The sequence below is a fragment of the Erythranthe guttata genome, chromosome 14, assembly GCF_056151865.1.
Source record: "Erythranthe guttata isolate IM_541 chromosome 14, IM_541, whole genome shotgun sequence".
Lineage (NCBI taxonomy): Eukaryota > Viridiplantae > Streptophyta > Magnoliopsida > Lamiales > Phrymaceae > Erythranthe > Erythranthe guttata.
In genome coordinates this window covers 219,449-233,484 of record NC_142546.1, presented here as the reverse complement: position 1 = coordinate 233,484, position 14,036 = coordinate 219,449, and the positions used below count along the sequence as shown (strand labels likewise).

The 14,036-nt window shown below is 34.6% G+C and overlaps 1 protein-coding gene across 2 annotated transcripts; it reads left to right on the top strand.

Moving 5' to 3' along the window:
• The first annotated feature begins 1,003 nt into the window (after positions 1–1,003).
• LOC105960739 (serine/threonine-protein phosphatase 4 regulatory subunit-like protein) lies at positions 1,004–13,594 on the top strand. 2 transcript variants are annotated; one of them, XM_012984955.2, is made up of 24 exons: positions 1,004–1,559; positions 2,816–2,896; positions 3,006–3,105; positions 3,187–3,271; positions 3,382–3,431; positions 5,782–5,861; positions 6,050–6,109; positions 6,536–6,635; positions 6,728–6,805; positions 7,642–7,706; positions 7,886–7,954; positions 8,042–8,119; positions 8,196–8,291; positions 8,548–8,618; positions 9,008–9,085; positions 9,189–9,279; positions 9,840–9,935; positions 10,897–11,114; positions 11,202–11,316; positions 11,868–11,999; positions 12,076–12,183; positions 12,260–12,369; positions 12,481–12,588; positions 12,672–13,594. In XM_012984955.2, the coding sequence occupies exons 1-24, from the start codon at positions 1,515–1,517 to the stop codon at positions 13,129–13,131; spliced, it is 2,574 nt and encodes an 857-aa protein (XP_012840409.1). In that variant the 5' UTR covers positions 1,004–1,514; the 3' UTR covers positions 13,132–13,594. The 2 variants fall into 2 exon arrangements, with proteins under 2 accessions (XP_012840409.1, XP_012840405.1); XM_012984951.2 differs by having other exon boundaries at positions 1,147–1,559; positions 12,463–12,588.
• The last annotated feature ends 442 nt before the right edge of the window (positions 13,595–14,036 follow it).

The following is a 14,036-nucleotide window of genomic DNA, read 5'->3' as shown; positions in this document are numbered from 1 at the left end:
TCTGATGTAAACTTGTCACATGAGATATCGAAGTTCGATTATGTGCTAAGTTTGTAAGTTACATATTTCTTTAACTTCTTTGATTAATTCTATGCCGTCCCTGAATTCTCTCTGTTGTAAACTTGTCAAATGAGATATCGAAGTTCGAGTCTGTTGTTCCCAAGACATTACATATTCCTTTTAACTTCTTTGATTGATTCTATGCTGCTTAGCATACTCTGCTGTTTGGTTCTACCTGCTGTTGAGTAATCTCCATAAATCTGTGAAATTATATGTTGTAGTTTCTACTGCTTAAATCTGTCAAGACACTTGTTTGGATCATCTCGAGTCTCTCGATGGATGTGTTTTAACAAATGTAATGATTTCAATATTAGAAGTGTATATATGTTTATCTTGATAGTTGTTTTCATATATAAATTGTGCATATGTTTATCAACATAATGTTTAAACTAGATAAAATTTTGGCAAATTATACTGTTTTGTTAGTAACAGGCCAAATAATGCTCATATGATATTGCTCTGAATTTGTTATTACTGAAGTTCCTGTTTACCAAGTGCAATGGTGTATTTCATCCGTTTTATGTAGCAAAAAATAAAAATTCATCTTACAAATTGTTCCATTTCTTGCTTTAAAAGTTTCGAGACGCTCGATTTTCACCCCTAATATTTCTCATGACGCAGAATCATTTCGTTAACAACCTTATTTGGAAGAAAAATCTAAGTACCGCCTTTTATTACTATAATTATATAATCATTCCTCAATCAATCTACCTATAGAAACGGTTCATTTCTAACATTGCTTGATTCTTCGTCCTTTAAAAAGCAACCAAAAAAACTCTTATTCGCCCACTCGTAAGAATATTTACAACGTTCAATCGATAAGAATGTTTGTATTTGTGTGTAAATCAATGTGAATTATATACGAACGAACTTCACCGGGTGAGTTTATGCTACGAAATCTACTAAATAAACCATTCAATATTAAGGTTTTTTTCCCCCTTTCAAGAAAACTATTCAATTACTATAAGTTAGTGACAAAATATTTTGATTAAAACGTAGGTTGTAATTTATTTCAAACAAAACAACTTCATAGAATTTCATATTGTGGACAGTAAGATAAATACTGTACGGAGCTATCTGAACTACAAAGAGATCTAATTACAATAAACTACGCCAAGGTTAATATCGTCATTTCGCATCACCGCTCCAACTGTTTTCGCCAAAGATCGGGCTGGAAAAGGATGCAATACAAAAAGAGGAGAGAGAGAGAGAGAGAGAGAGAGCGCTCGTTCACTAGCTCCGGCATCAATGGCGGTTAGGGTTTTTCAGTTGTCCCGAATACGATAGCCCGCCCCCCTTGAATTACTATCTCAACTCGTTCATTGAAAAAATCATCTGTTGCAATTTTTTTTTTCTAAACCGTAATTTTTCCAGTTAAAGGTTCGGTGAGTTTAATTTTAACCTGGGTAGAATTGATTAACTTCGTGAAGTGGCGAAATTCTTTGGTTTTCTCCATGGGCGCGCAAGATAAACCTCCGAACGCTGGCTACTCCAGGCAGGTTAGTGAAGAAAAAGCAAATCTAGAGCAACGAGAAATAATTTCCTTGTTAATTAGCCGTATGATTGAGTTCCTTGCCGCTAATTTCTGTATTTTGGGGCTGTCTTTGAGCTCCGTGCATTTTTATTCACCAGAATTGTTGAATAGTGTTTATTTTATTCGCTAGAATTGTTGAATTGTTTGATTTGTTTTTTTTTTTTTAGTAGATTTGGTAGCATAAACGTGTAAACTATTGATCTTTGAGGAGATAATGTTTGCTAGCACTTGAGTAGTTATATACTGAGCTTGTTTTCCTTTAAAAGTAAGGCACCTTTTTTGCTTTACCATGAGATAATTGAATTAGGAACTTGTTTTGGCTGATTTTTTGTGAGTACTTATCTGTTGTGGTAAGATGGATGTATAAATGCTGGTTAGTTTATTGCCAGACATAAAAACATTTAAGTTTTGTTGCATTGTGTAGTGGGCTTGAGAGTAATATGTAAGGTTCTTTTGTAGAAATCTATTAAGAGCTTTTGCAAAGATATTTAAATGCTGTTGCAACTCACAATAGTATTACATGTGTATGGAGACTGTGCAGACATTTGGAGTTCAATTATATTGCTCTCCAAGAACTTGGTTGCGGACTGTATGATTTCTTTAATCTGTTATCTAATAGATGTAGTTATTTTATTCAACTGATGAAATGAATTTGAGTGGGATATTTACTGTGTTCGTTTTGCGGGTGATTCCGTGACGGTAATATGTATTGTGTCCCTATGTTTTGATGGAGGGGCATATCTTAAGTTGGCATTGCATGAAGGACATTGATGGTTGCTAGGAATAGTACAATCTTACTGTCCATTGTGAGCTATCTTCTTCTTCTTAAAGAAGTTAATGCTTGCATTGTGTCAAGTATGATTATTGTCATCAATGGCTAAACTTGTCTTATGGCACCCATGCCAAAAATAATTCCTGCCTGACCCTAAACTTTGGTTGAGTCACTTGGTTTATCAATTCATTTAGCTTTATCTGCATTTTTGCATCTCAATCAAGATCTGAACTTAGTTATAAATTGTAAAAGTATAGCTGGTATATGTGTGACAATATATAGTTTCAGGCTTTCAGCAATCCTTTTCTTTCCCTGCATCCTCTTCGTTATATGCAGAGAAATTCCTTCTCAATCATTATTACAATACAGACTTTGTAGTTTGTCATCTATCATTTTTACGATGAAAAGGATCGATTCATTGTTCTCACATGTGGTAGTCTTGATCTCAGTTTGTTAAAGTATATCGCTTGATTGAGGACGGGAAATGGGATGACCAAGGAACTGGCCTTGTCACTGTCGATTATTTGGAGGTATGACCTTTTGTTGTTTTATTCTTCTGCAAAATTTTCTTAACACGATGACTTAAAAATCATTATGTATTACAAATACTATATTGAACTGTCGTAACTTATGGCACAGAGATCAGAAGACCTGGGATTATTTGTTGTCGACGAGGGAAACAATGAAACGTTACTGTTGCATCGTATCAGTTCAGATGATATTTATCATAAGCAAGAAGGTATATTTTTGCCATCAATAACATTAACTTTTTTCATATTTGCTTAGACTTCAACCTTTTCTATTTCCTTTTCCATTCCAGAGACAATTATTTCATGGAGGGATCCTGACTTTTCAACTGAGTTGGCTCTCAGCTTCAAAGAGGCTGCTGGTTGCACTTACATATGGCAAGTATAGGACATATTCTACTTTTTTAAACCTTCCTTTCTTTATGATTTAATCTTACCATGCAGATTGCAGATCATAACATTTTTGTTTTCATATCCGTGCTATACAGGGACCGTATATGTAGTGTGCAGCGAAATATGCGTTTTGGATCACTTACTGGTAAGTGCTTACCTGTTTCCTCCATTTCTTTTAGCTGGTTTTGTGTATCTTTTTTACTGTTCCTGAGCCCATATTTTTCTAGTTCCTTGGGGTGTGTGGATTTTGCTTTTGTTAGACCATTTGTTACTCTAAGTGATTCATGTTTTCATAAGAATGGAGAAGAAATTGAGATGGTGATTCTTTATTTGAGTTGAAAAAAATGTTTTGATGTATTTGAGATCACATATATTTGTTCAATTCACATGTTTTTGATTTTGTGAGAATCGACATTGTGTTTCATTCTTTGCATATGGAAACAATTGGGACGGCATATGGAATTTGTCTGTGTGGCCAGTATCGTTCTTATTTTATCCAGCCACATCATTGGATATATTAGTTACATTTCTGAGAAACCAGACGTTGGATATATTATATATTTATATTAGTAATAATATGTTGCATATAGTATATATCTATTAGTAGTAATATGATCATTTACCATGGGAATTGATGTTATGTTAATTAAAAGGCATTAACACTCATAAGATTGTAGTTCTGATAATGAGATGCATGTTCATGTCAGTGACTTAGTGTTATTGTTCATATTCTTCTTTGAGTTACTATGTGTTATCATTTGCTCTCACTATTGGTTATTGCTAACTATTCCCATAGTTAGTATCGGATAATCACTATTGAAGAAACATGTAATGCTTGTTTTGAGGGCGGTGCAAAATTACAACTTGGATTTTTTTATTGTGCTTTTGGTCTATATTTTATCACCCCTTCTCTAGTGTTGGTTAGAAGTTAGATTGTAGAAGGTAGTTGGGTTGGAATTTTGATTTTATCACTCTCTTAACAAGATATGATAGTGGACATGAATAAATTTCCGATTGAATTTCTAGTACAAGATTAGCCATAAATATGTTTCGTTGATTCACTATTGCTACCAAGTAATATAATTTACTTAAAAAGGCGAATATCGTAGGCAAGTAAAATTCTTAAACTAAGTAGCTTAGTTAAGAAAACACTGAATACGCTGATTGAAATCAATAAAAAACGAGCGTAATATTTTATCTTTCTCCCATTGTTGATTGTTTTCCTAATTCCTAGAGTTCAAGAAGTTATAAAGTCCAATTATATTAACCTTTAATTATGAATTTACTTTCCCATATTACTACGAAAACTAATGATTGATAAAACATTAATCAAAAGTTCGAGCAATGACAACCCATGATCAATAGGTATGTTCCAATAACACACATTCAGTACAATTGACTCGAGAGTTTTTCTACGAGCGCATTTTTACTTGATAAATATATTTTCCAATCAACCTCAACTTGAACAATTAACATTGGCCAAATATATGAGCCCTATCAAAATAAAGAAAAAAGATATCAAGAAATTAAACTTGCTTAAATCTGATTAGATGGTTGAGGAATCCCCACACAGGGTTCCTACAAAATCCTAAATATAAACTTTTAGATGAAGTGGTCATTCAACATGGTATCAAAGCTGGTCAATGAAGGGTCGTGTGTTCGAATCCCACCGTCGTGCTTGCATGCGAGAGGTCTATTGTAGTTCAACTTGGCAAACTAGGAAACAAATCGCGTACATAGATTTTTATATTGTGTGGACCTCGGCAGCCCCGTGGCCTAAAGCTAAATTCAATCTTATAACATCATCTATGTGGACCACCGTTTTAATTAATGTGTATTGCGTCACGACTAACCAAATCTCTATTTTTAGCCACTACCAACAAACGGACCACAACCTTAATTAATGTGGACCGTCCAACACCATCTTTGTCTGTAAGTGCGATTTTGATCATATTGCGGTTCGAAGTTTGGAAAACGTAAACATGAAAGTTGTAGCTCAATTAGTTGCTTCGCGGTGCAACTTGAATAAGCTCAATTGAAATTAGGATGATATTTTTTTTATACTTGTCATACTTGACTATGAAACCCCCGCCTCTTGTTTTTTTTCCCTTCATATTTTACTGAATTTTGATGTTGCAAAAGTCAATACTCCCGAGTATGGGCACAAAGACACACAAATGAGTCATGGCATGGTGTTGTTAAGTCGGCAACTCTGACTTATGTAAGATGTATAGATTATGCCATTATAGCCTTAGTCGTATAAGTGGACTTGTATTTGGTGCCTTGGTCTTCTGTATTTGGGTTTTTTTGGTCCAGCAATATGCATTTCTATTGAGTTTATGAAACTTAACTCTAGCTGTATTTGTAATAAATTGTGACAAACGAGCATCTTGCATGAAGTAGTTGGATGCCTTTGTCCTGCCCTTCCTAAAACTATTTCGTTTAGCACCTGTGTTGAAGCTAGTGGTTAACGTTTCATGTTCTAAAATTTTCAGATGATACATGCAATAATGTTAACAGTGAGTTGAGGGAGTTGCCTCCAGTTGAGCTGTCTACTCTCCCTTTGATACTTAAGGTACAATCTGATGAGCAGTACCTTCCGTAGAACCTATTATCAATCTTGTAATTCATGGAGTTCTATTTGATTGTACTTCAGCATTTATGCTGGATTTTTCTCATTCCCGGCTCCTGTGCTGCGATTCATTATTTTTTGTCACATTATAAAGATGACACACTTGATTTCCTTTTGGTCTTTGGTTGCAGACTGTTGTTGAGAGTGGCGTTACAGATCAGTTGCGCGTGACTGAACTTATATTACATGATGTAAGCACTGCCTGTTGAGAATGATAATGTTTTTGGACATTTGACTATATATTCTATATATAGTAGTTATTTATCAACATGCCTTAATTTAGTGCACTGTACGCTTTTATATGTCTTTCTTTGTTGAATCTATAGTAGCTACACGAATTTGTCTTTATCAATAGATATATCGGGCTATATTTGCCTTATCCTATGTCAGTGAGAATTGCCAAAAGCTTTTGTTTTTGAGGTTTTTAGGATGTTTGCTACTTACGAAGGCTTAGAATTCCTATTCCCTTTTCTTCATTTGTTGTTAGCCTCTTTCATTTTGTAATTTATTAATTTCTCTCCCCTTCTGATTTACTGCTTCTGACTACCAATTTTGCGTTTTTCTTTTCTTCCGTTTCTTAGTTGGTGCTAACTTACGTGAAGTCTATGTTGTTGCAGCAAGATTTTTTTCAGAAGCTGATGGAACTGTTCAGACTGTGTGAAGATTTGGAAAATGTTAATGGTCTTCACATGATTTACAAAATCATCCGAGGAATCAGTATGTAAAATTGCCAGTCTATTTTAGCATGCTATCAAGAGTTGTAAGCTTTTGCATTGATCTAAAATTTCTTTGTCTATGCTTACGTGCAGTTCTACTAAACAGTCCTCAGATCTTTGAGAAAATATTCGGGGATGACTTGATCATGGATATAATTGGATGCCTTGAATGTAACTCTCTCTCTCTCTCTCTCACATCTAAAGTTTCAGATCAACCTTTTTCTGTTCTTCCTTATACGACAAGCTTATCAGTGGTTAGCAGTTAGACTATTAATTTTATATTATTTTGCATCTTATTTCTTGATGCATTTTTAACGTGAAATATGTGTAGCAATCAATCAGAATATTCTCCTAAGTTACTTATCTAGCTCTAGATGACAAGAACATTTACGGATTTTATTTGCATTCCCCTTCCACTATGAAGCGGTCAAGTTGTACAAGTTAATTTGTCCAAATATATCTTTGCTGAAAGAAGACATGGTTCAATTGCTAATAATTCACCTCTCAAGTGATAGAAAGGCCTTAGTGGTACTTTGTTTTGTTCCTATATACCATTTTAATCATCAAGGGAACCGCTAGACTCTGTTCAATGCTACACATGTCTCATATATTGACCTCGTGACTTGATGCTTCATTTTGTGCAACTGAGTTCATCGACTATGAAAGGCAAAACTTGAATAATCTATATTTGGATTTTGCGGAAATTTCATGGATTAATTTAGAGGATGTCTGCTAAAATTCAGATTTCCTCTGAAGGTGTGCATATACATGTTAATTTGGTTATCATGTTCTTCTCCAGTGTGCAACTCTACTTCCATTTCGGTGCAAACATTTTATTGTTTAATGAAAAAATAAATAGTCATCGAGGGACCAATTTTTTTTACGAGACCTGCATGTCAACTGTGATCAGATGTTATTATCTGTTGTTCTCCATCCCTTGGTTATATTGTCCTCTCTCTGGTTAGCAACTGTTTGGGTAAGGAAAATGTTTCTAATTTGGATTGCAGATGATCCTGAGCTAACTCGCATCCATCATCGCAACTATGTAAAGGAGCACTTGGTTTATAAAGAGGTACGACTCCCTTAAAATCTTTAATCCCCCGCCCTCACACCAAATGGGGGCTATGGGAATTTCTGTTAGGGAAGACCTTTTTTTTGGGTGTGGGGGGTGGGTGTAGTCAATTAATTGTTGATTTTATTTGCATTATTTTTTATCTATTTGCTCATTCTGTTTATGGTGGTGTGTTTCAGGTCATACCTATTAAAGATCATGTAGTCCTTTCAAAGATACACCAAACTTTTAGAGTTGGTTATCTGAAGGTATGTCTTTAATTCTTTAATCCATATCCTGTTTTTTGTTTACTTATATTAGTGAGTGAAATTTATGCCTTAAATTGCTTATGCCAGGATGTCATTTTGCCCAGAGCATTGGATGAGGCCGTAGTTGCCAATTTAAATTCCATTATTCAATCAAATAATGCAACTGTAAGATCTATTTCATCGGTGTAATGTATTGATTCTTTTCATATATTTCTAAATTGGTTTTGTCTGAATCTTGCAGGTAGTTTCCTTGCTGAGAGACAATAACACTTTTATTAAGGAATTATTTGCTAGGCTGAAGCTTCCTGACACTTCCATAGAGTCAAAGAGAACTTTGGTAAGTATGGGTCCTTTGTTAACTTTTTCGTGTATATGTATAGCTAATGTTGTCTTAGCTGCGCTGTTAGTACTATTTAGTACAACACATCCACAGGTTCTACTGTGATGTCTTAAACTGTTTTAGGCTGATCTCTAAGTGCAATTGCTCCAAAACAGGAACTCCATTTCCAGCTCATTATTTTCAGAGTGCATTCAACATTCTAAAAATAATCATTGATAAATAAAGAAGTTTGTTACTCTTTATGTTGAAATAGGTATGCTTCTTGCACGAGTTTTGTACCTTAAGTAAGAGCTTGCAGATGGTGCATCAGCTCCGGCTATTTAGGTAAGTTTAGCTGTTACATCTCTTTTGATTTTTTCTTCTTTTAACACATATATACTCTAGTTTAAATGTGATGCTCCCGTTTCTCTTTTCGGGCGTCCCAAATAAATTATCTATTCCCCAGACTATCTTTTTTCCTTCAAAACTACCCACCTTAAGTAATGAATCATTGAATATACAAATATACTTAATGAATGATAATGTGATACCATTAAACTTTGATTACTTACTATTTAACGTAAATAATGTAGAAAGTGCAATATTTGCAGTTTCAACACCCAGATGATTTGGATGGAGGGAACATTAGCTTCTCGTGCATGCTAATATTTTCCTTAGTTTCTATGAATAATTCTTTTGTGAAGATGTTTATTCGGTTCTGTTTATGCTTGTAGGGATCTTGTCAATGAAGGAATTCTGCACATAATTGCAGATATTTTACTGAGTGAAGACAAGAAGCTTGTTTTGACTGTGTAAATGATTAATAATTCTCTAACATCTAAATTTTGTCTCTCTTTTTCATTTTTGAACACTCCTTTGTGATATATATTTTTTTTCTTTTTGTAAATGATACAGGACAGATATCCTGTTTCTTTTCTTGAAACAGGATCCAATTTCTTTTCGTTCAAATGAGAATTGGCAAGATGGTGTTCTTTTTGGACTTCTGGTGAGCAATATTGCATTCTGTATTTATGCAAGTTTGCAACAGCCTATTGCTGATGTTAGTGGTCATACTATTTGTTCTTTGAAGTGACTATATTAGGTGCCTTCTTGAGAAATTTCTGTGATATTGTGAAAAGATTATCTTCTTGATAGGCCTACGTAAATATATTATATAAGAGATACCTGAGGTAAATGAATCTTTCCTAGAATCTCATATAATCAATTGATAATCTGGCACACCCCCCCCCCCCCCCCCCCCCCCCCCCTAGGTTGACCATGTACGGTTTGCCAAATAACAACAAAATCATTAAGCCGTCGTCCAAAAAAATCCATACTGATGGGGACGGGACATATTGTTTGAAATTGTTGAAAGTCCTGTTTTCCAATCTTAGGAAATAGTGAAAAACTAAAGCAAAAGGACCTCATATTACTACTATCAGCAGTATTGCAGCATTTCTTTTTAATGGTAATGATGCTTTGTCTTTGTGAGGGGAACCTCATATTTTGCTTCGAATCAGTTCTTATTGACTTACAGAACGAGTACAATGCATCCTTAATTTGCAGGTTAAGAATATGCTAACAGATTTTGGAGATGATATGCACTGCCAAATTCTAGAAATTATTTGCAGTCTTTTGGATTCATGTACGCCGGGACCACAGGTGCTGTATTTCTGTAGTCTCTTAACTCAATTGTTTTTAGGATTCAAAGGGTAGCTGGAATGCTGTTTAGTAGAATGGTGATTTAAAATATCTGTGTACTAGCATCATCCAAATTCGTTTGAAGTTTGAACCGCAGAGGGAGCAAGCATCCATGGTTCAACCCAGTCTAACTAGATACGGATTGGGTTGCGTCGTAATATATTGTAAATTTCAAGTGTTGGCTTAAGGTAGATTTTGTTAAGTTTTGGGGCTATTGTCCTCTTAGAAAAGTTAATTACAATCCAATAAATCAAAAAACCTCATTCAATCACCTGAATTGGAAGATGATAAGTTAAGAATGAGAGAAGCCATTATCAGAAAGAAATATAATAAGAATAATAATAACAATAATTATTGTTATTATTATAATAATATTATTATCATTATAATAATAATTATTTTTTAATATTGTAATTGGTTGTTTAAAGAATGTATTTTGGAACAGATTAATTAAATAGGTGTATAAATTAATTAACTCATTTATGTTGCAACATTGTGTACCGACTACTGAACTAAACTTACGTCGATGTTACTATTATCTTTGAAATTTATTTATTTAATTAAGCAAGATGAATAAAACTTCTTTCCCCAGTCTTTACATTGGACCCAACCAGACCTGACCCAACCTTTTTTGAATCAGACTCATTTTTTATCTACTTACATGTACCCGTTTCGAATCTTTCTGAATCACATGTTTGCCACTTCTAACCACATCTTTTCATTTTAATTTTATGTGTATGTTCTCAAGGTTTTATTTACTCTAGTAATAAATTTTAGAACCATACTCCCTTAGCAGTATAAAGAACGAGGGTTCGTATTTTTTTTTGAAATTTCTTTTGTGATGATCTTCTCCGCGTTTTTGTTCGTGACACTATTTTTCTTATTGCTGTGATGTACTTATATAATTTCAAATTTGTTGCAGAGAGAGATTCTTGTGGAAATCTTCTATAGGAAGCACTTTGGTGAATTAATTGATGCAATAGTTTCATCATGCCCACCAAATGGTGACGGTCAGATTGGCTTGAAGTCTCTGAGCTCGAATGCAGGATTCATGAATCAAATTCGTGTGAAGCCTGAAATATTGTTAAATATATCTGATCTTCTGTGTTTTTGTGTTATGCATCATCCACACAGAATAAAGTAATATCCGTACTCCTTGGCCAATTTAGCTAGTATTACTTGCATGGTAATTCAGTTTGAATTTACACTTTGAGTTTTGTTCTGCAGATGCAATTTTCTTCTTAACAATGTGATTGACAAGGTCTTATATCTGACAAGAAGAAGAGAGAAGTATCTTGTAGTTGCTGCTGTTAGATTTGTGAGGATGCTCGTGTCCCGTGGTGTAAGTTTCTTTTATATTTTCTGAAATCTACCGTGACTGCTTTGTTGTGATAGTTTCATTTACGTCTTTCTTTCTTGAGTCAAATTTATATCAGTTTTTACTTCATCTTACGTATGTACTTCATCTGTTGCTATTTAATTTTTTTTATATGCTTTTACTGGGGTTTTTTTCTTTTGAAGTTACGTGCGGCATTAATTCTAGACCGTGCAAATGATAATACTACTAGGTCTTGTTTTTTCTTCAGCTAGCATGTAAAGTTCACTCATGTTTTATTAAGCTATCTCAGTTTGCATATGGTTTCCTACTTCATATGCTGTAGTTTGTCCCACACTAGTTCTCTGCATTTATAGAATAGTAACATGTTTTTGATAGAACTAATCCGATTTCTTGTAAATGTGTTATTCAGCCTCCTCCCCTTGTGTATATTTTGGTTTATGTGAAATAGCTGCCATCCTGGTTATCTAGGATTTACCACCCCCCTGACAGACATAAGTTTGCTTTGCCACTTGTGTTAGATTTTATTCACTGTGGTTTGTTTTTGACTTTTGCAGGATGAGCATCTGATGAATCATTTTGTAAAGAACAATCTTCTTAAACCAATTGTTGATGCATTTGTCGCTAACGGGGACCGATACAATCTTCTGAATTCTGTGGTGCTCGAACTCTTTGAATATATCCGGAAGGTGTTTGTTCTACGTTGCATTGATTGCATGAAACTCTATCTTTGTCATTTTGTTTTCTGAAACATGTCTGCTGCAGGAGAATCTGAAAACATTACTGAGATATCTAGTTGATACATTCTGGGATCAACTGGCCAGATTCGAGAATTTATCTTCTATTCAAGCTCTGAAAGTTAAATACGAGCAGGTATTTCCCATACTTTTATGAGTAATTCATATCAATCTTGCTTCTCTATGTGCTCAATATATTAATGCATATACAGTCACTAGAAAGTGCTGGTGCAACAAGCACTAGTACTTTGTTAGACCAAAGGAAACGAATTGATGCACGCGCTTTGGAGAAAGAAGAGGAGGACTACTTTAATGAAGACAGGTTCGTGTCCCATTCATGCTCTAATCCAACTTAACTTCATTGCGTGCAAATTGTATGTACTAGAACTTAACTTATAGTACTAGTAAATGACAGAATCTGGGTTCTTGTCAGTGATGAAGAAGATTCAGCATTGGCTCATAATAAACCCAGCACTAAGAGAGGCCAAAATCAGCAGCCTGTCTTGACTAATGGGTCTTCACCAAACGACCCATCACCTAGGTATATAATTAAGTTACTTAATTTTTTTATCATCGAAAAGAATAATATGTTCACTCAATATTACTTACTTTCTCTATGTGAAGGCCTGCTAAACTTGTTGACTATGTTGACGATGAGGATTACACTCCGCCACCTAAAAAAACAGCAGATAGTTCTGTTGAAGACGATGATTTCCCGTTGAAACGCAAATTGACTTCGAAAGAGGAGCCTGAGCCAAAAAGGCTGAAGCAGCAGCTTCCAAAAGGCGGCTTAAAACCGAGAGAAGGGGTTTTTGCTGCCTTTTGTTCTACCCTAAGTCAGGGGGTGATACCGAGTAAGAAAGCAGTAACAATTGCATTCAACATTAATCAGTCGGATCCAAACAAGAAAGTTACTCCCAACATCGAAAATACAGAAAACGAAAAATGCACAGACAAAGAAGAAGCTTCCCCTCCCACAATGAGCTGCTCGAATGAATCGGGTGGTGATAGTAGGCAGGAGGGGGATGGGTGTCCATTATTGCCCCCCAATTCGTCACCGGAAATGGTTTTGAATGGACCTTGATCAGTTTACCTGAAATTTCATTATTGCCACTACATAACGGGTTGTGAGAACAGGTGAAAACCCTGGGGAGAAGATACTGTACAGTAGTTTAACCAGGATGCGGAGGAAATTGCACGGACGCTTGCTTTTTTTAGGTATCTAGTGTTTTCAGCAGAGTAGTAAGTATTTTTTTGATGCAAGACTTTTGACTAAGTTACGGATATAGCTTACGGTTCTCTAATTCTCCTCTCATGCTTGATTTATTTATGCTTTATTTATATTGTCTATATAGTTAGTTACCATTATGAATTATGTTCGACATAGCAAGCAATTCTGAGTTGATGAGGCTGGGAAATTAGTTTTAATTCTTGATCGAGGGCAGATTATGTGTTCTACTACTGCCAAAGTATTTGAGAATGGATGGGAAAATGTACATTATTCTGGAGGAAACACGTTTGACATTTCACTTCTTACTTGTGAAAAAGAGATCCGATTGTCTTTCTTTATAGCTCGTAACTCCCTTTTTGTCTAGTTTCATAAACTACATAGTCCTCAATACTATACTTTGGACACTACACTGAATTCGCCCCTTTTAAGTTTAACTTACAGTTCGTTCCCTAACACATGAGAAATGTCTGGAATGCCCTTACTTTATATTATTATGCAATTACATTTTTTTTTTCCACTTAAAAAATTGCTATTGCTAAAAAAGACGTTGATTGTCTAGTATACAAAACCTAAAAGCGGAGAATGCAATATCAAAAGTATATTGTGGACCGTATAGTATATATCATATATGAAACTAAACACAAGAGTATACTATTAAACAATTTTTAACAATAGTAATAAAAAAAAAAAAAAAAAAAAACTACTTTCAAATATTTAATACTCCAAAAAATAATTATTTGAATTTTGAATGTTAATTA

Excerpts from the sequence above, each read along its gene's own strand:
- LOC105960739 (XM_012984951.2), top strand. The coding sequence starts at position 1,515 with ATGGGCGCGCAAGATAAACCTCCGAACGCTGGCTACTCCAGGCAG. Across the intron at positions 5,862-6,049 it reads CTCTCCCTTTGATACTTAAG|ACTGTTGTTGAGAGTGGCGT; the intron begins GTACAATCTGAT and ends CTTTGGTTGCAG. Across the intron at positions 6,110-6,535 it reads CTGAACTTATATTACATGAT|CAAGATTTTTTTCAGAAGCT; the intron begins GTAAGCACTGCC and ends ATGTTGTTGCAG.